The sequence below is a fragment of the Ambystoma mexicanum genome, chromosome 3p (assembly GCF_040938575.1).
Source record: "Ambystoma mexicanum isolate Mex_15411 chromosome 3p, UKY_AmexF1_1, whole genome shotgun sequence".
Lineage (NCBI taxonomy): Eukaryota > Metazoa > Chordata > Amphibia > Caudata > Ambystomatidae > Ambystoma > Ambystoma mexicanum.
The window spans coordinates 486,569,548-486,596,641 of NC_090925.1; the positions used below are offsets into that span (position 1 = coordinate 486,569,548).

The following is a 27,094-nucleotide window of genomic DNA, read 5'->3' on the forward strand; positions in this document are numbered from 1 at the left end:
CGAGTGTGGGCCAGTTGCGCCGCTATCTGATATTTCTGGAGATCCGGGACTCCCAGGCCTCCTAGATTCGGACTGGTCAGCATCGTTTTCAGTGGAATCCTTGGCTTCTTACCTTTCCAGATGAAATGCAACATTTTTCTTTGGAGTCGTTGAAGTGGGGGCCTAGGGATCAGAGTAGGAAGGGCTGAGCAAGCATAGAGGAAGCGCGGGAGGAGGTTCATCTTACATGCCGCTATGCGGCCCAGAAGTGAGATTTCCTGTGAGCGCCATCATTCGAGGTCTTCTTCCAAGGACTTCTAATAACGGCTGAAAGTTTGCCCTATAGGTGTCTTCCGGGCGGGCTGTGGTTTGGACCCCCAGGTAAGATATCGCCTTTTCTGATAGGGGGATCGAGCAGAGGGCTCCAAAAGATCTTCTATCCTCTGAGTTTAGTCTCACCCTTATGGCGGAAGATTTCGGGAAGTTTATAGCGAAGCCTGATGCCTTGCCGAAGGAGTGGATTTCTGCTAGGGAGGACCTTATTGATTGGGCGGTGTCCATTATAGTCAGCATCACATCATCAGCGTATAGTGCTATTTTATGTTGGGTGGGGCCTACCTGGAGGCCTTTAATTCTGGGGTTCAGACGGATTCGTTGGGCGAGGGGTTCCATAATTAAGGCGAAGAGCAAGGGGGACAGAGGGCATCCCTGTCTGGTCCCACAGGATAGGGGGATCGGACCAGATAGGTGGCCGTTGACTCGAAGCATAGTTATCGAGGATTGGTAATTCGCCAGGATATATTTCTGAAATGAGGGGCCAAAGTGAAAGGACTCCAGAGTGAGCCGGAGGGAAGACCAGTCTACTTTATCGAAGGCCTTAGTCGCGTCTAGAGCCAGCACTGCTAATTTTCGTGACACTCGCTGCGTTATCTCAACCATGTTTAGAACTCTGCGTATATTGTTGGGGCAGATCTGTTCATTATAAAGCCAGTTTGGTCCGGGTCGATAATATCAGGGAATACTTTCGCCAATCGGTTGGCCAGGACTTTTGAGTATATGTTGGCGTTTAGATTTAATAGGGAAATCGGTCTATAAGCCGTGATGTCCCTCGGGTCCTTTCCTGGTTTTAGGGCCAGGACTGTGATCGACTCCTGCATCGATGGGGTGATTGCTCCCGTGACTGCGAAGGAATTAAACAGAGTCGTCAAGGGGGTCACCAGCTGGGGGTGGAAGATTTTATAGAAACGTGTCGAGAACCCGTCCGGGCCTGGGGCTCTCAGTTTAAGGGCCTCATTACACGGAAGGCGGTGATCCAGGGTGCTATTAGCACCCTGGCCATGCCGGTAAATTACCGGCACCGCCTTGGCGGTAAGGGGATTTACCGCCCCATCCCAAGGTCGGTGGGGCGGTAAATCCCCCTTCCGCCATTGCCCTTCCCCATTCCCATTTCTGCCCCATAGGGCTCTATGGGAATGGGGAAGGCGCTAATTACGGCACCGCAATTTTGCGGTGCCGTAATTAGCTCCGAGGTCCCTTAGCGGGTTGGTTTTTAACGCCTGCAAAAAGCAGGCGTTAGAGCACCAACCCGCTAAGGGACCTCGTAGTACGGCGGTAAGGGTTAACGGTCACCGTTGCCATTAACGGTGACCGTTAACCCTTACCGCCGTCCGTGTAATGAGGCCCTAAGGCTCTTAATGGCCGTGTCCACTTCCTCACATGAGATCAGGGATTCTAGGTCCTCTCTGGTCGCTTGGGGGATCTGGGGAAGAGCTGCGTCTCGGAGGTAAGCCTGTTGATCTCGTGGGGAACTAGGGGACGCCGTCATCGTGTCAATGAGATGGGCCGTTGCGATCTGCTGCTTGTCTTTCTCTGCAAATTGGACTCTCCCTTGCGAGTCTCGGAGGGCTAAGATTGCATTTCTCTTCCTTATCCTTGCCAGTTTTTCCACTAGGAACTTATTCGCTTTGCTTCCTTTAGCATAGTAGCTTTGCTTAGTTCTGGCCAGAATCTGGGCTGTGCCTTCCGCGTAGTGTGCTTCCAGCCTCTTCTGGGCTATCTGGAGGGCCCAGTGGGATTTAGGCGTCCAGTTATTTGCTTTGCATGTTGCTTCCGCTTTCTCTACTTCGACTTGTAGGGTCTGGCGGATTTGACGCCTCTTCCTGTGATAGGCTGTCCCTTGTGAGATCAGGACCCCTCTAACCACTGCCTTCATCGCATCCCATGTATTGGCCGGTGAGGTGTCCTCATTCTTATTTTCGTTAAAGAAGTATTTGATAGCTTTCACTGTCAAGTCCCTCAATGCCATATCGCCCAGGATCGGGTCATAGAGTGACCATTTGCGCTTTGGAGGAGGTTCCGGGTCATGGGCTCTCATCGTTAGTATGATGGGGGCATGATCTGACAAGATTCTGGGGCCAATGATTACATCGTCCGAGAAGGCTAATGCTTGGGGAGAAGCTAGCAGGAGATCGATGCATGAGTGGAATTGCCTGCTCCGGAGCCTAGAGAAGTCACCTGGGATCAGGTGGGTTTCCTGGAGGAATATCACTGAGGCCTTCTCGTTCTGGATATGTTGTAGGATAGATTTTCTTTTCTACGGTGCGTTCAGGCCTCTGACATTGATCGACAGGAATCGCAGTTTCCGATGTGGCTGAGGAGGGTCCCGCTCTTCGTTGAGTAGGTGGGACGCTTTTGAGGGAGAGGAATGGAGGGGGTCAGGCATCATCAATGGGCTTGATTTCGATGTCGCTCTCCAGTGATCGAGTTTTATGTTCCCTCCAATGGGAGGCCAAACTTAACTTTTTAGGGGAGGCCAGGATTTTCTCTCCAGCGGATCCCCTGGCCAACAGGGCAGACTTTGTCTCAGGAGCCAACAGGGCTAGGGGCATCATCCAATAATGGGTTTGTCTCCAAGGGTGAAACGATGACATACACCTTGGAGTGGGGGTATGGACCGTGAAGGTCCCGCGGCAAACTTGTTAGCTTTCATATTGTAGCGGGTAGGAACCTCTAAACTGAGGTTCTTGTGGAGCTGTTTCATTTTCTGCGTCTCTGCGTCTTTGACTAGGCCTGATGAGCTTGCTTCTGGGGAGGTTTCGTCGGGTCATCTGGAGTAGAGGGCGGACTGCAGGGGGCGAAGTTCTCTGGGAAGCCGGGTGGAGGATAGATTCAGCGTCTTCCAGGTGACTGATCGAGCGCTGGACCCCTTGGTAGGCGAATTGGAGGGCTGTCGGAAACTGCCATCTGTATCGGATCTTCTGGCTCTGCAGGAATTGGGTCAGGGGTTTCAGCGCTCTTCTTTTTTGTAGGGTCATCAGGGAGAGATCTTGGTAGATCTGCAGTGGGGCGCTCATGAAGGATAATTTGTCTTTGGTGCGACTAATCACTGCCAGAGCTTCCTTAGTAGAGTAAAAATGGACCCTCGTTATCACATCGGGTGGGGAATCCGAGGATACTCCCCGTTTTGGGCGTAGCCTATGGGTCCGATCAAGGATCAATTGGGTCTGGGAGACCTTTGTCTGGGATAGACGAGGGTACCCCACGGATGCGCAGATTATTTCTTCGGGCCCGATTTTCCATGTCTTCCTGCTTAAATTCCAATAGCTCACCTTTGCTCTGGAGGGTCCGAATCGCTTGTTGCATCTCTATTATGGATGCATCATGGCTTTGAGTCATATCTTCGACCTCATTCAGTCTTTGCTCGGCCTCTGTGAGCCGTTGTTCCGTGTGTTCAAGTTTTGCGGTAAATTCGGCGATGCAAGACCAAAACTCTACTTTAATATCCAGCATAAAGGCCTGCGTATCCCCCTTTGTTACCAACTTTCCCAGTTCCTCCGAGGACTTCTGCGGAGTGAGTTTCGGGGGGTCCGATTTCTTGGCCTTGTCTGTGGCTAGGAGCATCGTGGATATGTCAGTGTTTTTGGTACCCTTCACAGCCTTCGTCATTGCAACGCTCTTAGAGTTCTATCCTGGGAGACCAGACAGGGGGCTGTGCCGGGTTTGTCCGTAGGTACCCCTTAGGTGGCGAATCGATGCTTCGTAGGGGGAAAAGATGCGATGTTAGAGCAGTGTCTTTCCCGGTGGGATCCTACGAGGAATAAGAGAGGATTCTGTGATAGCAGGGTGTTTTGGGGCCTCAAGAGCCGACTACTTCCAAGAGTGGGTTGACCTGAGGGAAGGAAAGTGGGCCGGGGCGCCCCAGGAATTTGATTGGTCGGAGGACCAGGTCAAGCGTTGAGTGGTCAGTTTAGATGCTCAGGCGAGGCTAGTTTAGGGCTGGTAATCCGGGGTTGACGGACTGAGCTAGGCAGAGCTATCTCCCGGGGTTCAGGCTGCTAGGATTTAGCTGCTTCATCGGAATCGTGGCCTTACTAGGCTGTCCAATATAGGGTGAGCTCACCAGCGGCTCGGGATGAGGCACCGCGGGGCAGCCCTCCCCCACAAACAGGGACGGGGCCGGAGCAGATGTGGGCTGCACTAAGCCACAGGGGCGCCTACCTGGGTATCAGCGCGTTGTGTGGCCCAACTTCAGCAGGTTCAGTCTCGCTGGGCTTGCTACCGGGCTCGTGAGGCACCCGGAGATGACGGCTCCCAGTCCGTCTCCTATGCGGGACGAGTTTCAGACCGCAGAGGATTCTCCCTGTTCCGGAGCTGTGTCGCAGCACCCCTCCAAAGGCACGCCGGCTCCACACAGGGGTCCCGTTGGGATCGCTTCTCTAAGATCTGCTGGTTCGGCTCACACCCCCCACCGGTCCGTCAGCAGCGGGCGGACGCCGCCTTCTGGAATGCTGTTACGGCGCATCCTGCCGCTCGGGGTGGGGGAAGGAAGGCACCGATCCTCGGACCCCTTCACCAGCCTCCTCCCGGCCCCCTGAGGGTCGTTTATTCAGCTCTCCTCATGCTCCGTCCACCATCCGACAGCTTCGCAGTCGCACAGAAGCTACGCCCGTCATTCACATCGTCAGGCTGAGCTTGTAGCTCCCGGCGCCCATTTTTAAATGCGGGACCTCAGGCCTGGGGGGTAACGCCGGGCAGGCTGTATCAGGGTCTCCCAGGCTGCCAGCCGATGCGGAAGGCTCCCAGGAGTGCCTCACAGTCTCATGTGTTCGGAGAGCCGAAAATCTTTGTTGGATGCCCGCTACAAAGGCTGCTTTCCGCTAGATGCCGCGGGACTCAGACGGAGGCCATTAAGGGAGCAGCCACATCGCTGGCGCTCCAGGCCACGCCCCGGAAGACCGTTTTTCTAGTGAAAACGGTTCCGTCTCCCTTCCCTCACGAGGGACGCCCATACAGTATGGAGGAAAGGGGACTATGGCCTAAAAGTATGTTAGTCACTACCCTAGCCATAAAGTACAATCATCTGATCATCCTTGGAGATTTCTACATCTGGTTCGACGAAGAAACCACAACCACACAGAAATCCTTAACCGCCCAACCAGCAGCCATGAACCTACAACAACTAGTCAAAGGAGCAACCCACTCAGCAGGGCACACACTTGACGCAATCTTCGCCAACAAGGATCTCATCACCACGGCACCCCAATTCAAATACTCTGGAGCGACCACCTCATTATTCCGTTCATAATCACAACGGCCGCTCTGACAAAAAAGCCACAAGAAAAGCAACCCATCAGGATGAAAAGAAATTGGAGAACCATAAAAAACTCCAATCTAACCGAGCTCCTAGAACTCAGCAAACCACAAGCATCAACCATGGAAGAAGCAGACCTAGACCAAAAAGTTGCCCTACTTCATACCTGGATCGCAACAACCCTTGACGACATCGCCAAAGAAAAGCCCTTCACCCCATCACGCAAGAAAACTACAGCAAAATGGTTCACCCCACTACTCAACGCCATGAAAAGGAAAAACCGAAAACTAGAAGCTGAATGGAGGAACAACAACACCGCAAACAAACTGAAATACCTACAACAGATCTGCGCATATAAAAGGAAATACAAAAAGCGAAGAGGAAACAATTCGACAACCGAATCTTCAGAGCACCAAACGCTCAAAAAGAACTATTCAAAATCATAAATGAAATAAAAAACCCACCGGCCTGCAACCACACGCCAATCCCATCGACAAAACTCTGCGAGGACCTCGGAGACCACTTCAAAAACAAAATAACCTCCATCCAACACACCATACAAAACAGACCAAGCGTTCACAGCTCAAACCCCACCAACACAGACGAGGAACACACAAACAAGCTACGAAACTTCCCAGAAATATCAGTTGAGGCTTTCGTCAAACTGGTAAACCAAAGCAACAAATCAGGCTCTCCTGAAGACCCTTGACCCCCGGACATATACAAAACAATTCTCAAACGAGGAACCCCCATGGAATACCACAGGAACCTCTTTAACCTCTCAATCTCAACAGGTAAAGTACCGCAGGCCTTCAAATCGGCTTACATCAAGCCACTACTCAAAAGACACAACAGGAAAAGTAGAGGACTTATCTAACTACAGACCCATCTCCAACATACCCTACATAGCCAAACTGCTAGAAACGTACTTTTACCAAATAACCCAAGAATTCATAGAAGAGCATTGCCTACTAGACCAGGCACAAGTTGGCTTCAGACCTATGAGAGGAACAGAATCGGCTCTCCTCTCAATATGGGACGACCTAAAAACAAACACAGACTCAGACAACAGGACCGCCCTGATCCTCCTTGATCTGTCTGCAACCTTCGACACTGTCAACCACGCCATTCTTATAAAGACATTAGAAGGACTAGGGATAATAGACACTGCCCTACTATGGATCAAATCCTTCCTAACAAACAGAACAGAAACAATATGGATGAAACCTTGTAAATCCAAACCCAGAGTCTCCACGTGCAGAGTACCACAAGGATCATCCTTCTCCCCACTTCTATTCAACATCTACATGTACCTATTAATCAAACTCATCAAAAAACACGGCCTCACATGCTACAACTACGCCGATGATACTCAAATAATCTTCAACATACAAGACACCCGAGAAGAAAACACTACACTAGAGAATTGCCTTTGTGACATATTCAACTGGACGAACCTCAACCATCTCAAAATCAACCCAGGCAAAAAAGAGATAATGATTGTTTCAAAAAAGGGAGGAGACATCAACTACATCCCCTGGCCAAGAGACCTCAGCACCACACCAGAACCATCAACTGTAAAAAAAACCTAGAGGTCCTGATGGATAACCACCTCACTCTGGAGCCACAAGTAAACTCGGTAATCAAGAAATGTTTCTTCCTCCTGCGAGCAGCAAAAAGGATCCTTCCTGTCATTCGCCAACAAAACACCATCATCGCTCTGATCATGTCCAGAGTGGACTATGCCAATAGCCTATACCTGGGCATGCCCGAACGACTTCTAAAAAAACTGCAAAGGATACAAAATGCAGCTACCCAGAAGAGAACACACCACACCCGCGCTAAAAATACTACACTGGCTACCATTGAAACAGCAAATAAAGTTCAAGGCCATGTGCATCACGCACAGAGCAATACACAAACATGGCGCAGAATTCCTAAGCGACAAACTATGCCTACACCAACCGACAAGAACACTAAGATCAAGCACCGACATACACCTGGAACCAAAACCCTACAACAGAAAAAAACTCGGAGGATCATCTTTCTCTCACCAGGCACCTAAAACCTGGAATGACCTACCTAAGAATATACAGAATACAACAAACCACCTAGCATTCAGGAAACTCCTCAAATTGTGGCTCTTCAAAGCATAACCACACCGGAGACGCCCTAGAATGCCCAGACATTAAAACAATGACGAAAATAACTCCAACCTCGACCACTCTCAAATTGGACAAACACTCAAACCAAAGAACCAACTACTCGACAGAGCATAAGACATCATGGAAAATAGCCACAAAGGAAGGCTGCAGAGACTGACCACATACCTAGACCCACACGAAAGCCCAATTTACTTTCCGACTCGCACGTACCGGACGAACACATCCAGACAGGCAGACTCATCTAGACAGACGCTGGCCTGCGTCGCATCTGGATAGGATCGATTGAAGGACAACATGCCCGCACCTAGCAAAACGTGAATGCTAACATGGGCCACACCTAGAGTTGTGAACACAAGCCTACGTGGCGCTCAGATGGAGTTGTGAATGTTAGCATGCCCACACCTGGACGGGTCTCCAGACACTAGCCTGCGCCGCATCTGGTGGGAGTGTGAGTGTTGGCATGACCACACCTGGATGGAGTCCTGAGCGTTGGTCTGCGCCGCGTCTGGATCGGAATGTGAGGGCCGGCAAGTGCCACACTCAGACAGAACTGTGAATGTTAGCAGGGTAAAGGTCAGGTAACCCACTAACCAATATAAGCTCAAACTCTGCATACTTATCTCACTCAAAAAACTCATACAACCATCTCTCGCACAACACTGCAACAACACATAATCCGGAACAACCGCACACGCGAACTGACTCCGATTCGATACCCGCACCAAAGCTCAGCACCCGATGTATACCGAGTTGAAGCTGCCAACAGAACACCACTCCTCTCACTACCCTACTCCCTTCTTCACCTTACTAACGCATCCCACCTTTATCGTTTACAGATCCGCCTGAGCGCCTGGGGACCAATTCCGTTGGTGACAGTGCGCGGTACAAATACCTTTAACATTAAACTACAGTGACTAACTATTAATTTACACTGCGTAGAAGCTGGAGGAATCCAGCAAGAAGTGCTATATGAGAACAGCATTTTAAATTAATGCAGCCTTTCATAGTAGCATAAATTGGGAATGGGAATCAATTCCATGTATTTCCAATTGTGAAATGCATTGCACAGTTAACCTTTTTTTATTTGTGTTAAGTGGTCCTTATAGGAAAGTATTACCTGTAAGACGTAATAGAAATTGGGGGACTCAGTCCTCTAGAAGTGGCTTATCCAGGGACCTCCTTAGACAGTGTGATGTGAGGTTCTAGGAGTAAGAGATGGACACAAGGGGGGCATGTTGTTTGGCAAAGATTTTTGTTATAAAGTAAAATGGGGGAGTTGGAGGAAAGCCTAATTAGCCACATCTCCAAGAGGGGTTTCCCTGCCTTGACAAAACTAGCTGATGAAACTGTCGGCATCAGAATGTCCACAGTAAAATTTGCCATCCTGTGTCTAAAACCTACCCTGTCCCTCACAAGCTAAACTAAGTACTATGTGCAAGAGGAAAATGTCTCTTGACTGCCGACCTGTAGTCTGATCTTGTCATCCAAACATAAAAGCTCCAGAAGGTGTAGAAAATCGAGCAAAAGTTCCACAAGACTCCCTTTACCCCAGAGTCTTACTCTCCTGAAAAGGAGGGTACTTGCTATTCTCTTTGACCCACCGCCTTGGTTTACTCTCCTGTCAAGGTCTTTGGGTTTCCTGTGTATATGCAAGCTTTGCATTTTTGATTTGGGGTATTTGTCCTCCTTTTGGGTCCCAGAGCCCCTTCACTTTATGATGTTTCCAGCTCTCTTCTTCTTCCAGTCTCAACCTTGGTTCACTTTCCTGCCAAGGTCTCTGATACTTTCTTGCATCCACAAAGTGCATGTTCCCTTTTTGTGAAGACCAGGGGTTTCATCCCCCAGTATGGGTCCCAGGCCCCCTTCAGTTGTATGTTTTTTTCAATTCTCTTTCTCTGTAACCCACACCCTTGGTTTACTCTCCTGACAAGGTCTGTGGACGTTGGTGCTTAAATAGGCAAAGTTCGTACTTTCACTCTTTACCTTTCCAAAATGGGGTTCAGACCCCTTTCACGTGGTTATTCTCCCACCTTAATGTCTCATGTCTCTTGCCCCCCACCTCCTGTTCCTCAACCTTGGGAACAGCCACCTCAGACAGCAGGTAGGCATGCACCAACATGTTACTCCCTCTGGTCCCCCCGTGATGTTCTCTTGTGCCCCCCATTCTCGCACACAGGTGTTGCCTGTTTTGCTTGATTCTTCTACCCTGCTCCCCCCTTCACCCCACTCAAGCCTATTTCTGCAGGAGTCTGTCCTGATACATTCTGGTTTCACCATCACCATCTTGTGGACAATGCTGGATTTGACTTTTATGGACTTCATTCATTCATGGTGCGTCACCCTTTCTCAACTCTCATGCTGAACTTCTTTTGCATCTTGTACTCATGGTGGCCCTGAATCATGCTGTTCCCATCTTCATCTTGTATCCTGGCTTGCAACATTATGTGTTACTACTGACTTCTGCAATTGTATTCACTCTCCCCTCTTGCTTCTCCACTCTTTTGACTGCTAACTCTCTGTTCTCTCCTCCTTTCCCTTCTCCCCTTTCCTATCTCCTCCCTTTACTTTCTTCTATGCACTTACTCTACCAGAATTGTCCCTGGGCCTAGTATGATAGCAACCTCGTCTGTCTCCTCCTCCCTCCCCTTACTGTTTTTTTCCTCCCGAACCCCCCTCCAGCACTATCTGAAATGTCGTCGGGCCTAATATGATAGTCGCTTGTTTTGTTCCTCCCCTACCTTTCTGCACCCCTCTCCCTCACCTCTTGTTTTTTTTCCGGCTCTACCAGAAATGTTGTCAGGCCTAGTATGGTAGTCGCCTGTCTGTTTCCATTTCCTTCCCACTCTCCCCCTCCCTTATCTATGTTTTGGCTCTTGCACTATCTGATATGTCGTCAGGCCGAGTATGATAGTTAATTTCACATCCTTACTGTTCATGGCCTGTAAGAATGTCATTGTTTTTTCCCTTGTTCCCTCTCTTGCCTTGAAGCGCTTTGAAACACACTGTGTATAGGCGCTATATAAATAAACTATCATATCATATCATATGGTTTGGGCTGACCCTCTCTGGTTGCTTGTGGGTCTCTCGGGTCTTTTGGTGGCTTCCTGTGCTTTCCGGCATCCTCGCCGGACCTCTCTGTGTTTCGTCCGCTGCTCGGCATCTGTTTCCCTGCACTTTTGTGGCTCTGCTCCGGAGCAGGCGGCTTGCCTCTGCTTCGGTTTGTTTCCCGGTTGGTGAGGCTCCTCAGAATGCGGTCTCCATGGGATGCACTGTTTTCCTCTCTCTGGCTGGCCCCTGCATACCTGCAGCCTCTCGTGATCGGACGCGCCGGACCAAGAACATAGAAACTATTCTCCTGCCTCTCCGCCTTTGAATAAGGGTGGACCAATCGGGTCCAGGCAAATGCTAAAACGCGTGCTGTCACTCACATTGGTGATCCTCATTCCTTGCATTCTCATCTTCGTCTCAATAGTTAACTGGGATGTATTGCAGTAGGACATGGGAGTCTCAGTTAATGTAGTGAAGGATGGGTTTAGAAGGAAGCTGGGAGGGGGAAAAGGGTAATGTGTTTTCCCAAGCTGGTCACTACTCTCAATGGGGTTCTACCTCCCCATCAGATCCTTCCGCTGAGCAGCACCCGCAGGGGGAATATCTGGGTAGTGGCCTCACCCCGCTGGCCTCATGGAAAGGGGCTCTCCCATCGAAAGCAGTGACAACCTCTTGGTAGTCAGCACAGTCATTATAAACGATGGCTTAGTGGTTCTTGTGCTCGATTGAAAAACTGCAGCTCGTCATGGGGAATTCCTTATATTGGGAAATCAAAAAAAATACCTTCCTAAATCTCGTAAGCACCCAAAATGTTTAGGTTGTTCTAACACTTAATAATTTCTCTTCCAGGAGGACAGTGACCCGCCCATAAATGAAAGCCTGAGCATCGAGAACACCTTGTGGGCCAGCACTGTTGTTGCTTCAGGTAAGCAAAACTCTGGCGCACTTCATATGCGTAACCTTTGAGAAACTGCAGGATTTCCAAAGCAACTTACTGGGTTACAGGGATTTCACTATAATCACAGGTACTTGCTTCCGGTGTGGCTAGAAGTAAAGTCCTATCTTTCCGTGCGAGACTCGGACGTTTGAGAACCCGGTATCCGACTGTGATGTTTTGTGTTCAAGTACACACAATTGTCCTGTACTTGTGAAGATTGTCGAATGGTATTTTCAAAGTATATATTGGTTTAAGATGCAGCTCTCTCGGGTGGTCCGCTTCCATGCATGAGTGTGTCACTAAGTCTTGATGTTGTTATTTCTATTTTGGGTCTTGTGTTTTTGCGTACCCAATTTAACCTCAGGACTATAAACTCAGGATTCCCAGAACAGAGCAGCACTGACTAACCTACTCACGCCTGGACGGGGGAGAGGTCTGCAGTGTGAAATCTCTCTCTGAGAGTCAAGAGGAGTTTTATGTGATATATTAAATGTGGTTTGCTATAAAATCAGGAACATTAATTAAAAATAGAATATAAACTCTGAATTAGCCTGAAGATGTGCCTGGTTAAAGGTTTATAACGCCATACAGGGTTCAGGTCTGTGTGCAGATACACACTGGACAGCACTCTGTTTTGGAGCGCGTGCTTGCAATTTTTGGTCAGTCCTTCCTTCATTTGAATAATCATGACTGGCACTTGGGGAAATGAGGGATGGAATGAAGTTTCCCAAATGTTGCAACACCTCGGGGCAGTTGATTTGACATAATTACCACCTGGACACTTTGGGACATGGAAGGTTTGGAATGTACGTTTCTCCCCTCCAGGCCTTCTGTGAGGATACGCCAAGTGAATAGCCCTTAATTACTGTTTGCATTGGCATTCCAATCGCTTCTGGAGCTCTATTATTGTGACAGCAATGCGCGGATGATATTGTAGCAGTTGAACAGGCTGGTTAGGGGGTCACATGTGGCGCTCCCAGTCCGCCTTTGCCATCGTTGCAGTTCTGCTCCAGCTGTTCTCTCAAAAGCACTGTGAATTGCGGCTCTGTCTCTTGTCTCTGTGCGTTTCATTGTGATTCAGAAAATAATTTGAAGCAGAGGAAATTCTTACGTGTATCAGTGTCATTTTAGTTTTTGAATGGTGATCTGTTTGAGCAATCTTATCGAACACTGCAAAACATGTATGTTTAATTCTAATTTGAAAGGTACAAAAAGGTTATCCAGAGGCGTCGTCACTTGAAACACCACGCCCCTGTCCTTTCAGTTCTATTCAAATTGTATTCTGGGTCACTTCTATTCAATTGCACAGACTTAAGTGCAACAGAAGCAAAAGAAAAGCCTAAGGGTCTTATTCACAGAGCGTTTAGCAACGAGGTTTTGCCATTATAAAACGCTTCAGTGAATTAGGCCCTAAGACTGAAAATAGGGTGTCTTTGTGACATGAAGACATCTGGTGACATTAGAATGCGGTCCTTAAAAGTGTTTTGGTCTATCACTGAGAGCTTGCGTCTGGTATTGGAACAAAATAGAGAGAAATAGTGTGAATGCTAAAAGAATTTCCTTAAAATCGCCTCTCCATGGTGATACTTGATGGCAAAGGAACTGAACGAAACCAAGGTGATTTACAGCACCAAATCTGCAGAGTGTTTGGGAACTAATTTGGCCAGTGCCAATTCTGAAGTTTAATTTCTTATTTCTGTACTACCAGCTCCACTACTTTTTGCAACCATTTTCACCATTCGGCAACAGTTCTTTGTGATGCTATGGCACACTTCTCCACTTTACCACCAGATATCAGTTACAGCTAAACTGAAATGTATTTCAACTCAATTGGCTGTTAACCAGCATGACTGCAACCCTTGAAATATGTGTTGCACGTTGCACCATTCCTTCCTGCGCTGTCCCCCGCTGAAGTCACAGTGCCACTACTTTTTGGGTATACTTCTATCACTGTTGTGCTCTAGCACCTTGAAGCGTCTCTTGTGCTTGATGGAATGACTAATAAAGATCTCAGACTAAATAACCGAACCGACTCAAACAATATGGCAAATGTGAGAAAACTGATGGTATTCTCCCACCACTTTCTCTGGATCTTCCATTCAGGTGCCCAGGGAAGGGTCATGGCTTTAGATCCCGAACATGGGGGTGGACAAGCGAGGGACAATCACCTGAGTGGAGGGTCATGAGGGATTGGGAGGGGGGGATACCCAAGGGCGAGACATGGTATTTTCCCAATACCAAAACTACACCAACCTACTCTTCCTCAGCCTTTGAGGGATTTCCAATCTCACCCCATCTTCCCCTGCCCATTTCCAATAAATACTGAGACGAGGAAGAGGCAACTAAGATCAGTAAAGATTACCCATAGGAATTACATGGCGAAAATAAGGGCAACCTACCCTAGAAAGAACCCAAGTTGTCCCACTAATATAATCAGGCATTCCCTAGTAACTAGTCACACCTGACTCCACTTAACTGGTCTTTTCACTATAAAAGGTGTGGCCTTAGACAAATGGATAAGCGAGCAGGAGAGCAAGCAGAAGAGTTAGTTGGGAGGAGAGCCGAGATGCCAGAGCTGCCCAGGACCAGAGGTCAGAGTCAGGGACATTGAGAAGCTCTAGTTTGCAAGAGCAGAAGCGTGGCAAGGGAGCCGTGTCTCCAGGGAGCCCAGGAGAGTCCACGTACGGGAGCCGAGGGGCATGCTGGTCTCCTGCTCCAACTGCGGATGCAAGTGCTTGTTCCCCTGGGACGGTTAAACAGCCCGGGAGTGTCCAAGGGGCAGGCAGTGAGACCCTGACCTTAGAAATAAGAACTGTTGGGAAGCCGAAGCGCAGAAGTCGGCCCGGTAAGTTTGAAAGCATTGCAGAGCTGGTTGTGAAGAGCGCGATACAAACTGGCATGTGAAATGCGTAAAAAAAAGAGCACTTCACTGCGTTTGTTGAAGTATTCAAATGAAGTTAAAGGGAAGACTACAACGATGTGAAAGTAACAGTCTAAGTGCAAAGCTAGGGAGACGCGCACGTGTGTGTGAAGTAATGAAGGGAATAAAGTCGGACTTTGAAGTGATAAGTGTAAAAGGGGCCAGAAGCCCATGGAAAAGGTGCAAGAGGCATGACAGTGTAAAAAGGGGCCAGAAGACAATGAAGTAAGTGTAAGAGGCACAAAAGCAAAAGAAAGTGGAAAAGGGGCTAGATGCAAGAGACACGGAAGCACTGTAAGCTAAAAAGTGCAAACATTAAGAAACCAAGAGATGGACAAAGGGTCAGAGTGGTCACGCTGAGGAAAAGCAAACAGCGTGGTGTTTTTGAAAGTCTCTGATTCTACCCCATGAGAGAATGATGTTTGAGAGACTAAATGTAAAGTAAAGGCATATCCTAACCAGCTGAATTGTAGTTTGTAATTAGAGCGGCCTAAGCTTGAGGAAAGGTACCCTGTTAACCCAAAAAGGAACTGTGATATATGGTGTTTTTATTTTGAAAGCTGGAAGAGGCCTGAGCTTGGGGAAGGGAACCCTTAGAGGCCTAATGAGAAAAGTAAAGTGAACAAGTTGAAACTTGGGGAAGGGAATCCCAAGGAACTCAGGACATTGAAGGTATTTGAAATCACTGTAAGGGCTCTGTGGAGAAGGTCTTTCGAACAGCCATGTTGTGTGAAACCATCTTTGTGACATTGACCAAATTGAACCTGGTGAGATGACCACCTGAAACTGGTTTTGCCATTTTTGTTAAACCATCATTTTTCCTTTTTAAAATACTTCCTCTCACATTTTTGTACGGCGTGAGGGCAAGCATATGTTTAGGTTTAGACACAGACAGACATTTATTGTGGACTATTAGACAACGATGACCATTAGAAACATCAGTTAAGGGAACCATCTGTTTAGAGTTGGGGCCAGTAAGGCATTCCAGGAACCCAAGAACTTTAGTCAATAACATTTTTAAAAGTAATGCTTTTGAGTCTGTGTCTCTTATAAAGCAGGGTCAACTGGCAAACATCTCACACACACACACACACACACCCACACCCCCTCCAACATGTGTCATCTATGATGTCATCCTACGTGGCAAACCATAACACTTATTAGCGGGAGGGATTGGTTAGGAGAACATGTCTACTTATAGAATGTATACGGGTTAGTACTGCTTGGATGTCTCTTATCTGTAAAACACACCTTGAACTACCTCTAAATACATATAATACTGATTATAGCAAACAAAATGGCAGCGGATTGGTCTATGCAGCATTGTACAGCAGGTTGCCCCATAGACCCACTGATTGTTTGGCATTCTCACCCAACCTTGGACTTTCAGGTAGACTAGCAGCGCGTAAGCAAACTGAAACCTATGTGCTTGAATCGCGTCGGATTACTCCCTACTGTCCCAATAAGCCCACCATCTCTCATCAGAACGGCCATGAGCCAAAGTTTCCTGTCTGTAGTTGACCTTGTAGCCTGCTCTCTATTCTAGGACATTCAAGGGATTGAAAGCACATCACTATCCTCATCCGAGGCTTAAAGAGTAAGCCTTGTTTTCGACTTCTGAGTCACATGTGAAGTGACCACAAATGTGTGCATTTCAGCCTCTTATTTACTGCTATTTAATTTCATTATACTGGGTGTCATTGCTCCTCTAGAGACTTGCTCACTCTACCTTGTATAGACTTTATACACTTTTAATTGTCTAATATGTGGCTCTTACAGACGTTTTCTTCTTTTTTACTCTAAGATAAATATGTCTCATCCATCGCTTATCCGTCTGCCTCCCTGTGTTCTTTGCAGCTATGCCTTAAAAATAGCATCCTTGATCCCAAGCCAACATTGACTCCTCTTTGTTTTGTACACAAAGCTGTTCTTCCAGCATCTCCTGACTCTGCAATCCTGATCTGGTTCTGAGGTAGTTCTATATAACATTTACACAAGTATGCATCCATTTTCCAACTATGTCCGTCCTTGCCACGTGATATATTCCTCTATAGCAAGCTTCTATGCATCTTTTCTACCTTGCTTTACTGCATATTTACACTTATAGGTCAGCAAGTTACTTTCTTCTTTTGCATTCATGATTACTTTATCGTTTCATACATGTTTTTCTTATCGCTTCAGTTAAATCGTTACTTTTCAGTGTTTTCCTATTGTTCCAGTATGTCCTTGTGTATTCTTTGACATCACTCTGTCCACATTGGGTTTAATTCAGTGCTCCATGATTTCCAATGGTGCCTGTTGACATCCTGCCACACTTTCAGTGCAAGGGCACATTCGATACGGTTGTCTGAGTGCATATCGTCTCTCGTACATTCGATGAGTTATAGGTATAACACGTGGAGTCTCTCATAGGGCCTTTCTCCTGCTGTTCCATTATGACAGCGATGAGGGGGCGGGAGTTAGGGAAAATGCACCCAACTGCTCCTTTATGCTGTGTACAACTACCTTTCTTATTGGGTTCCTGCACCACTAAATATGTATCATTCTCTTTTGCTCTTTGGTGTTTTCTTCTTCTTTTGTATAACGCGTGCACAAAACATAGTATTGCATATTGACTGACCAAGAAATCTGAGATGGCCGTCATTTGTGGTGGGAATCAGGAATTCTGGTTAGTGCAAGTCGGCGAGATTGTGGTCTATCGACCTTACAATTGAAGCAGGTCTCTTGTGTCAACACCTCGAAATGCGTGAAAATGTTTTATTTAAAAAAATAGTACTTTCAAAAGTGAGCTCTACAGCAGAAGGCAGGGCAGGTCCTAGTGCAAAACCATACTGGGCACCTCGCCTATGGTGTTTGCGTCTGTGGGGCCAGTGCAGGTGTTTATGCATCATAGCTCCCCTACAAGTGTAATGGGGAGTTGCTATAGCTCGCAAGTGTAATGCTTTCCTTGGACATGGGGCCAGTGGGCAATTGAAATGCTTTCTGAGTCGATAAATGGATTATCAGTACATTGAATATTAACACCTGTTGTTAAGCACTTAAAAGGTGAACGAAGCCAAGAGGGTGTGCTGTATAAGGAGGCGGAGTATTACTTTTAGAATCGCGCAGGGTCTTCCATAGAAGGAAGGGAAGTACAATGTGACTTAAGTTGGCAACCATCCTCGCACCCACCCCACCCGAACCTATGATGCATTTTATAGCAGGCTAGAGAAGAAATAAGAAGCCCTATTATTTGTACACGTATTCAGGTATTTGAGTCAGTGCAATTTGTTTGCTCTTAAGTACAAATAGTAGAAAGATCGCTGTCAAAAGCACAGGGTAACACTATTACTTGCGCATGTTGATGGAGGACACCTTTTTAAGAATTACATTTTGGGTGTACAATGTTATGTGTATTCGAGTTATGGGCACATTGATTACATGGCTTGCATCCCGGGACGCAGGACAAACCATTTAAAAAGCATTGGTTACAGGTTTTGAGTATGTGTGGGTGCCATTAATTAATTATCCTACATAGAAACACACACTGCCACACGCCCACACACTACTGCTCCCCTTCTCCAGCCTCCCACTTCACACTTGCTCACTATCCCTGCTGTTGCATGTAAAAGTAATCTGTTATTAGGAGGGGGATCAGATGGAGTGAATGCTTATGGCTGACTTTTAAATCTCCTTTGCTCCCCCAGGCACCGTTGTGGGGGTCGTGCTTTACACAGGCAAAGAACAGCGCAGTGTGATGAACACTTCAAATCCACGGAACAAGGTATGATTTTGTAAATGAAGAAAAAGTGTCCGCTCCCATTCAAGGTTCTATTTTTCACTATTGTGCGAAATTACCGAGGGCAAAAAGTCTGAAGCCCAAAAGTCTGACCCCTATTTGTTCGAATATATATATATATGGGGGGGGGTAAAGTTAATAAAAATGTATAGGGGTAAGGTGGGGAGTTATGGGGGGTCTCTCCCCCACATATATATATGCGAACAAATGGGAAATAAAAACATTTAAAAAACTGGGGGTCATTACGAGCTGGGCAGTAAGGGTTAACGGTCACCGGTAACAAGACCGGTGCCGTTAAACCCTTACCGCCCTATTCCGAGTTCCCTTTGCGGGTCCTGACTTAACGCCTGCTTGTAGCAGGCGTTAATGACAGGACCCGCAAAGAGACCTTGGAGGTAATTACGGTACCGCAATTTGCAGTACCGTAATTACCGCCTTCCCCATTTCCACTGAGCCCTATGGGGGCAAAAATGGGAATGGGGAAGGGCCAATGGGGAATTACCGCCCCGCCAACCTTGGAATGGGGTGGTAATTCCGCCATTCACCATGGCGGAATTGGTAAGGTACCGGCTATTAGCGCCATGGTTAACGCCTGGGTCGTAATGAGGCCCAATGAGTTTTGGTACTCAGACTTTTGGATTCGGTCATTTCACGTAGATCCCTATTTTCCAAAGCAAATGATGCACATGACTCTGTCCCCTCTTGCTCTCGTTCTTCAATTGAAATGTTGGGCTCCTTGAAACTGAGCCTCCCTCAGGCCTGCCCCACGCAATGCTAAAAGGGGTAAGTAAGAGAGGCAGGGCGTGTGAAACAATGCAGAGTGGTCTTCAGCGGCACCTTTCTGCCATGTGTGTTGGGCCCACGGCATGTGGAGGAGGAAATGCAGTGTATTCAGATTTCTCCATTAACGAAAGCAATCGCATTATAATACAAACCCAGTTAAAATGCAAGATCTATAGAACGTGAACAATGCTAAAACGGTATTAAAAGTGCGGCTTAAACAAATTCATCAACTTCCAAATAAAGGAAAAATCATTCCAGTTCATTATAGAAAGGTACATCGGAGCAGAACTTGATGTATTTTGACACAAAATGTGGGCTTAACCTTTTCCTTCGAAAATATTTATAATGACACATTAGTAGAAAAAATGCATAAGATCTTCATTGCCCCCCCCCCAGCCCACAACACAAAAACCTTCCTTTCCTTCTGAATTCATCCAGGCTTTGAGAAGGAGCATAGTTGGGCAGGGCATTCGAATACATCTTCTCCATTCTTGTGATTTAGTTTCACCTCTCCCGCCCCCAGACCCGCACTCCCGCCGTGTCCTGACATAAAGTGCCAGAGATGGGCGGTTATGTATATTTGACCTTTCCACATCACCCTCCCACTGGAGGAGCACTGCGCTTAAGTGCTACCTTAAGCCGTCTAAAATTATATTTTTCTGATCCAGAACTTCTCTGGAAGCCCCATCAAGTTAGCCTTTGGGGTGCCAAGTGCACTTCGCCTTGGCAGTGGAATAAAGCTTCTATGGTGCTTCATGAAGCAGATTTGGATTTCTACTGTAACTAAATCTTATTTTTAAAACATATATTACAGAACTCATTTGGGCTTGCACCTACGTTGGTAACGCCTAATTCCAGTGTTAGAGATTCCCGTGGGGGTTTTGAGCCTGTTTGCTTTCTTAGAAATGAGTTTTGAATTACAACCATCGATGGAAAATTTGAATATCCCCAGATTTCCCTTCCATATAACATCACCAAGGCATCCATCTAATCTGCGTGCCCCATACAGAGGGATAAAGCCTTATTATTTCTGCAATCCTAACGGAGGCATGTTTAGCAGTCTTTTTTTTATATGTCTGTTCCCGCTGCTGTTCTTGGAAAAGAGCAAACCAAAATTAGGGTAGGAAGCCAAATTATACCAAGAGTAGTTGCCACCCTTAACAAAATCCATAGTTTTCGTTTTGGTCCGATTTTACTTTAGGTTATGTGCGTTAAAAAATGTGTAAATTGGGTTCTGTTGAAGCTCCCCTGGGGTTGTCGAGCACTGTAAAATATGCCATTTAGAGCCGGTGGGGGTCTGGGGGGAGTTTTAACTCTACCAAAAAAAAGTACTAGTATCAAAATCAGAAATAAAATGAACTGTAACGGCAGTAAAGAACAACCTTGTTTTTAACGTAGCATCTATTCCTTGTGCAGCGAACTGCAGCAGAGGCGGCTTCGTTACATAAGTTGTAAAAAAACGTGGGCTCCCCACACTGTCTCTTCTGCCACAGAATATTCCTGTCTCTGAAGGCACGTTTCTTCGCTTGATCCAAGAAAGCTATGTAAAGCCTCCCGCCCCTGCACTACATCTCATCAATAATATTTAGCATAAAGCAACGATCAGTGGTGTTAAAGGCTTTCGTAAAACCGGCTTGCAAGTCTTGCAGAATATTATTAACCCGAGGCCCATTCTTGCGGTCTGAGCGTTAGGCATTTTGGAAACATTTGCTCGTTATCTCCAAAAGAGAAATTGGGTGATAGCAGTGGGGGAGGAGATGAGCGGGTGAGGGGGGGTGTGCGGTCAGACACTTGGTCTTCCTTACACAAAGAAGTAATCAGGCAGCGTTTCCATGACCACTGTTAAAAAAAAGTCAATAAACAATTGTATTAAAAATAAATTCTAAAATAGGCGACCAGCAAATAGGGGAACCATGTGCAGATAAATGACTGTAAACCATTGGGTCCAGCAGCTTTCCCACAATTACAAGACTTAATGCAAGAGCCGATCTCATCTTCAATAAAAGGTAAATCCCTTCCAGAGAATTTAATACAGACATGACTCACTATCAAAGCAGGATTGATAAGAACTCTTGAAAATGGGATGTCGATCGATAATTAAAATGACAATCTCCGGTCTGATGCTCTCTTCACCCGTGCCTCCAGTCCCCTGCACTAAATTCCGAAAATGTTTGGTTTGTCATCTCTTAGTACCTGCCTTATCCAAAATCTCCCATTGTTTGATAAACATCATCATCTTTAACAATTTCATGACATCCGGACTGTTACAAAATCCCTCCATATGGTCTTTCCAAGCTTTGCGGATAATGACCCAGGCAAGTAGGATTCCCGTTCGTACTTGCTACGGGCAGAAGCCATTGAAAATCAAGTGAGAGGTTTATGATGGCTCTCTAAGAGTTCAAAAAAATAACTTGCCCAAACGAAAAACAATCAACCGGACAATCAATAATGGAAGATTTGTTTCCAGACTTAAAAGTGTGTTTTGATGGGAGATCATTAAGTGGTCAATAGCATAAACTCTGGCATCCTGCTTCAGACTTCAACAATTCCTTATAGGGATCTCACAGCATTCCTTCAAAAACCTTTCATTTTTTTTCTACGGAACAAGACCCTAATGCTGCATGCAAATTGTCCACAATATGATCACTGAGGTGGGTCATTGTTCAATAGATCACCAATAGCACTCTTCAAGCTAAGAATTGAAGGACCCTTCATTTTGGGAAGGATAAAATATCGATCCCCAAAACGTTTTTAGCCCAATTGGGATCAGAAAGTGACACTCTAACTGCCTGTCCGAAGTCAAGCGGAACACTCAATCTGGAATGGCAAAGAATTGTGGACTGTGCTTGCAGTGCCCCTCCTGTGGCGACCCTAAAAGGAGATCTCTTTCATAACTGAAAAAAATTAAGTAATCAAAGATCGTCCACCAGCCGGGTTTCTTGCAAACCAGTTATATCGAAATTATCAATGGACTCTGTGTGGCTCTGCAAGAAAATACAGGGTGTTCATAGGATAGCACAAGAGGCAAATCTTTTGGTGCTGCCAGGTGCAGTTTGGAAGCACCTGGTTCAAGAGTGCTGTTCTGCTTCTATGTGGTGAGCAGTGACACATGGGTTTTTGCAATCCAGATGGGAGAACCCAGGATCGGAAAGGGTACAGACCTTTGGGTCTGGGTTAGCGGCTGATGTAGAGACAGAGGAGTAGCTCGATTAGTGTTTATGTTACAACTAGTTGGGCTGTGGTTGGTGTTTGAAGGGGATTTGTGTGTGTGGTTCATGTTCAAAGTGTGTCGTTAAACAAGGGGTGCATATAGATGAGGTTTAGGCTCTGAAGTGATTGAGACTTGAGGGGAGCTGACGAGGGTGGTTTGGTGGAAGTTTTTGGTTGAGTTTATTAGAGTCCCTTTCTGTTGTTGGCTGTTCCACCCAGGAAAGTTTGTTCTTCAGTAGTACTAGCATTGGTGTGCACGTTCCTGACCGCTTCATAATACTGTAGGGGGAGTCACCGATTGGGAGGATGATACTGTGTATATGGGTTGGTTTCTTGAGATTTTAGGTTGACGTCAGATTTCAGTACTAGTCTCCTGCTGATGTTGGTTGAATAGACTGGTTTTTAGTTGTTTCCTGAAGGGCAGGAGGTCTTCTCCGTGCAGGCGTTTTGGGATAGAGTTCCAGAGTTATGTTGCTAGGATGGAGAAGCATACTGCATCTATGGCCGCAGAGTACCATATTTAAGTGAAAACATGTACAGTTATTCAAAAATGATCCTCTACTTGGTCATTTTGTGTTGGGAATGCTGGTGTCGACTGATTATTTAGAATTCTCTGTTGAACCCTTGCCCCTCTGTACATGGCCCACCGTGTGCAGACCAATCTCGGTCACAATTATAGTCTGAGCCACAGACCATAAGCTCTTTGGGTTCACCCCACGGGAATCCTAGGGTTCACACATTGCCCCCAGGTTGATGGTCCTTCTAGCAAGCAATGTTTGGAGCAGAGTCCATTTTCTGACTGACTTTCTCAATGCTGTCTTTTTCATTCGCTTCTGCAAGAAGAGTGCTGAAATGTGGTCTCTCAATTGGAATATTGTTCTTATTATATTTAATATATTTGCTTGTGAATCACAAGAGGTTGTCTAGATCACAGACACCTATTCGATGAGACACACGCACACACACCACAAGCACGTGATACACTCTCTCTCTCTCTCTCTCTCTCTCTCTCTCTCTCTCTCTCTCTCTCTCTCTCTCTCTCTCTCTCTCTCTCATATATAGGTTAAGCATGGTAATCCGAATGTGTCTTGCTTTCTTGCATAGCCGATTTTGTGGCCTAGTAATTCAGGGCCAACTGTCACATGTTAGAAAATATATTCCATTATGCCGGCATCTGTATAGCTGCTACATTGCCAACATCCTGGCTGTGGCGAAAGGAATTGAAGAGCTCCGAAATTAGCAGTTAAAGAGCACACTAATGGTTCTCATGAGACGCTCATTTAATTTGGAAACAAACCAGGCCCCAGCAGTTAGTGCGACTGAACATGACGTGAATCGCTGTTTCTTAAACCTATTGTCAAAGAGTTTGTCAAGTGTTGCAGCTTGCTCGCTCATTGTGTATTTCGAGGTCTATGGAAAAAATGTGCCCTTGTATTCTCTTTACGTGGGTTGTGATTTACTTGTTATGTCTGCCACCCAGTGTTTGTCAGGGAGGAATTGTGGTGTAGAGGCTGCATTGCAAACCCGGCTTTAGCGCTTGGGCCGAAACTTGTGTGTATCAGGGCCCACCCATTTATCGCCACACGACTCCAATTTGATTGGTAATAAAACCGTACAATGTGCCACGGAGATTTGCGTGATTACAAGCACCCGCCCATTCCAGTACACATCCTGGAATTCTGTAAAAGCACACAATCCTCTGTGTACAGTTCAAGTGTCAGTAAAACTTTCCAGGGGCATAGTGTCGCTTTCCGTCGTGAATTTGCAGAATGCCACTTTAAATGATGAATTGCTATTCATCTGTTTAATTAAAGCGATTGCAATTGAGTGTGAACGTCACCGTCGTGTTACATGCCGGCGCTGGGTGAATGTCCTTAGCAACCAGTAATCGCCGTCCTTAGTTACCTCTAGATGACCCTGATGTTTGCTTATGTCTTACTGCACATTCATCGCGGACGGCAGGAACGTGTCTCCCTGCAGTCATGTTTTGCCGGCTATGGATTCTTGCCTCACATCCCCAGCACAAAACATTACATGGAAACGTTGAAACTCGGGCCATGCAGACTTCCGAAATTGTCATTAACAACTGAATACCAACAGCCCAGCCGAGTCTTCTGAAAGCGGTCTGCTGGTTGTAGCGCGGCGTGCTCGTCCGTGAGATAACTCTGCTTCACAGCAGACCTGTGGGTGTCCTTTGCTAGTTCTGGACGCAGGGCAGCGCTGGGGCAAGACAGGCCTTGCCGTGCGTTGCGCCGTAAGTAGAAAACTTGAAAACTCTAGTATTCGGGCAGCAAGGCATTTATCAGCAGTTCCCCAGAACATTTATGATTGCCGTTGCAGTGAAAAGGTACACCTGAATTCCCAATTTTTGACTTGTAACCACGCTGTGCTCAGAGAGACGTCATCATTAAACCAAAATGCCACGAGTATTGGAAATGACATTACACGACCCTTGACATCTAATGACATCACCGGAAGTGATGCAATTTGACCCCCACCCCGAAGTGACGTCACAGGAAGTGATGAAACACAATCTTTCACCCTTAAAACAGGAAGTGGTATCACATAGCATTGTTTCCAAGTACACTACAATAAATATGGTTGTTATCGCTGTTATGTAATATACATTTAATACAAGAATGATAAACCATATGTATCTTTAATTTCAGCGTGTAAAGGCCCATGTTACCAAATTACTGTGAATGTAAGCAGACGTCCAAGACCAAATGATAATGATATGTTATTATTTAGCACTTACACTTAAGCGCTTTATATAGAACCAATATACATACAATATCACCCAACCTGTGCTAGTACTCATTTATAGACCTCAGAAAGATGAAAGACTGAGTTGAACTTGCTGGGATTCGAACCTGCAAATCACACACGCTTCACAGCAGCAAAAGCTCAACTACTGAGCTATCTTACCAGCTATAGTAAAATGATCAATTACATGTCTGAATGTTCTCAAAGTCAGAAAGCAAATAACACTCTGTAGTGGATAACAATGAACTGATATTTTTCTAAAAAGGTAGCAGGCGCTCCTCTCCAGAAAGAACATGGCATGATAGATAACCTGTTCTGAGGTGAGAGTTTGTAGCACACGCTTTTTGCTCACTGTACCTTTCACAGATGGGAAATAGCCATTTGCATATCAGTCTTTGTCCCGCCCACATGGGCAGTCCAGCCCCGAAATGCTATGGCAATTCCCATGCACATGTTGCATCCTTGTTGGGCCTCATCAGTGAGGTGAAGCACTGCCTCTCTGAGCACAGTGAGCAGGGGGTCCACGTCTAGCTAAACTGGTAACTGAGATTTAACAGCTGGCCAGTTCATCTGCAGGTCTGCTGCAAAGTTGGCCACATGTCAAGCCTACATGGACCTACTTTTCAGGCTTCAGAGGTTGGCAAAATATATACCATTGGGTGGGTTCATAACTGAATTAAAGAATTTAGAGTAGCCAGGAAAGCAGTGCACTCACACAGCATCCCGTAATGTGGGCACTCGTTACCTCATACATGCACACACATATTCCTGAACAGCATGCCATGGAGATAGGAAAGATAGACACACCACAATGAAGCATTCATTGTGGCACAATGAAAGCAAGGGCCACTTGATAGGCTATGGCCAAACATTTCTACAATATACACATGCTGTTAGGCACAAGAAGGTTGCCAAGTGACCGAGGACACAGAGATGGAATGTCTTGAGATGATCGTAACAGAGACGACGCAGAAAAAAAATCCTATAACTGCAACTTGCGAAAAGCAAAAGCATATAGTTTTTGTCTGCATTGTGAGTTTGAGGTGTTTAAGAACAGACTAAATCAGTGACTCACCCCCTGTAGTGTGCCTAAAATAAACCTTTAATGAGTCTAGCAATTATTATATAGAATTCCAGAAAGACTATTTGCTATTCCTATTCTTTCTTATTTAGGGTCACTGCTCAAAGTGTTGCACTTGTGGAAACCCCTGTTTTCTTTTGTTAAGCGGCCTGAACAAGAAAGCCAGCCACTCCAAAAACAAAGAGCCACATGGCTCTGGCCACAGCTCAGGAGCTTCCATTTAAAATAATAATAATAATAATAAAAACACAGGGGTAGCACATGGAGATGCGACCCCTGGTGACCCAATATGACGTCCCTGGCTGTGCTAACATCAACTTAGACTGCACATTAAATCCATCATATACATTCCATACTGTTACTTGCACTGCGCTTTCTAATACATTGTGACCTCTGAGTGTAGTAATTTGCAGGTTCTTGTAGGTGTAGCACGGCCTCTAGCATATCAAATGCATTAAAAAAACAAGTAGTGGCCAGTGGTTTAAGTATACGAAAATAAGTAGTGGAACTGTTTCCTGCTGGCCTGTCCTCGCTCCCCACAAACCCCATTGCCACGCACCTTCCTCCCCACCACAGGCGCAACAAAACCTATATTTCGGTGGGGTGGTGGGAGGGGCCACTTTAGAAAAAGGGTGTGGGAAACTTGGAGCCTCCGCCGTCTCTGTTCTATCCAAAGGGTTGTCTGGCATGGGGCCCAAGTATCAAATGGTAGCAGCCCAGCATTACACAGACACACACAAAATTACTCATTCACTCACTCATTGAAACATCCCATTACCATACACTCGCTCATTTACATGCACACCCAGCCCCCATATGTCATACACTAATTCACAC

General features: G+C 46.3%; 1 protein-coding gene across 1 annotated transcript in view; it reads left to right on the forward strand.

Annotated features, from left to right (window-relative positions):
* Window positions 1-27,094, forward strand: part of ATP9A (ATPase phospholipid transporting 9A (putative)) — a 1,385,006-nt gene that overhangs the window by 547,343 nt on the left and 810,569 nt on the right. Inside the window, exons 9-10 of the mRNA XM_069651153.1 lie at window positions 11,632-11,707; window positions 18,326-18,402. Coding sequence (XP_069507254.1) covers window positions 11,632-11,707; window positions 18,326-18,402 — 153 coding nt within the window. The remainder of the gene's footprint in view (window positions 1-11,631; window positions 11,708-18,325; window positions 18,403-27,094) is intronic.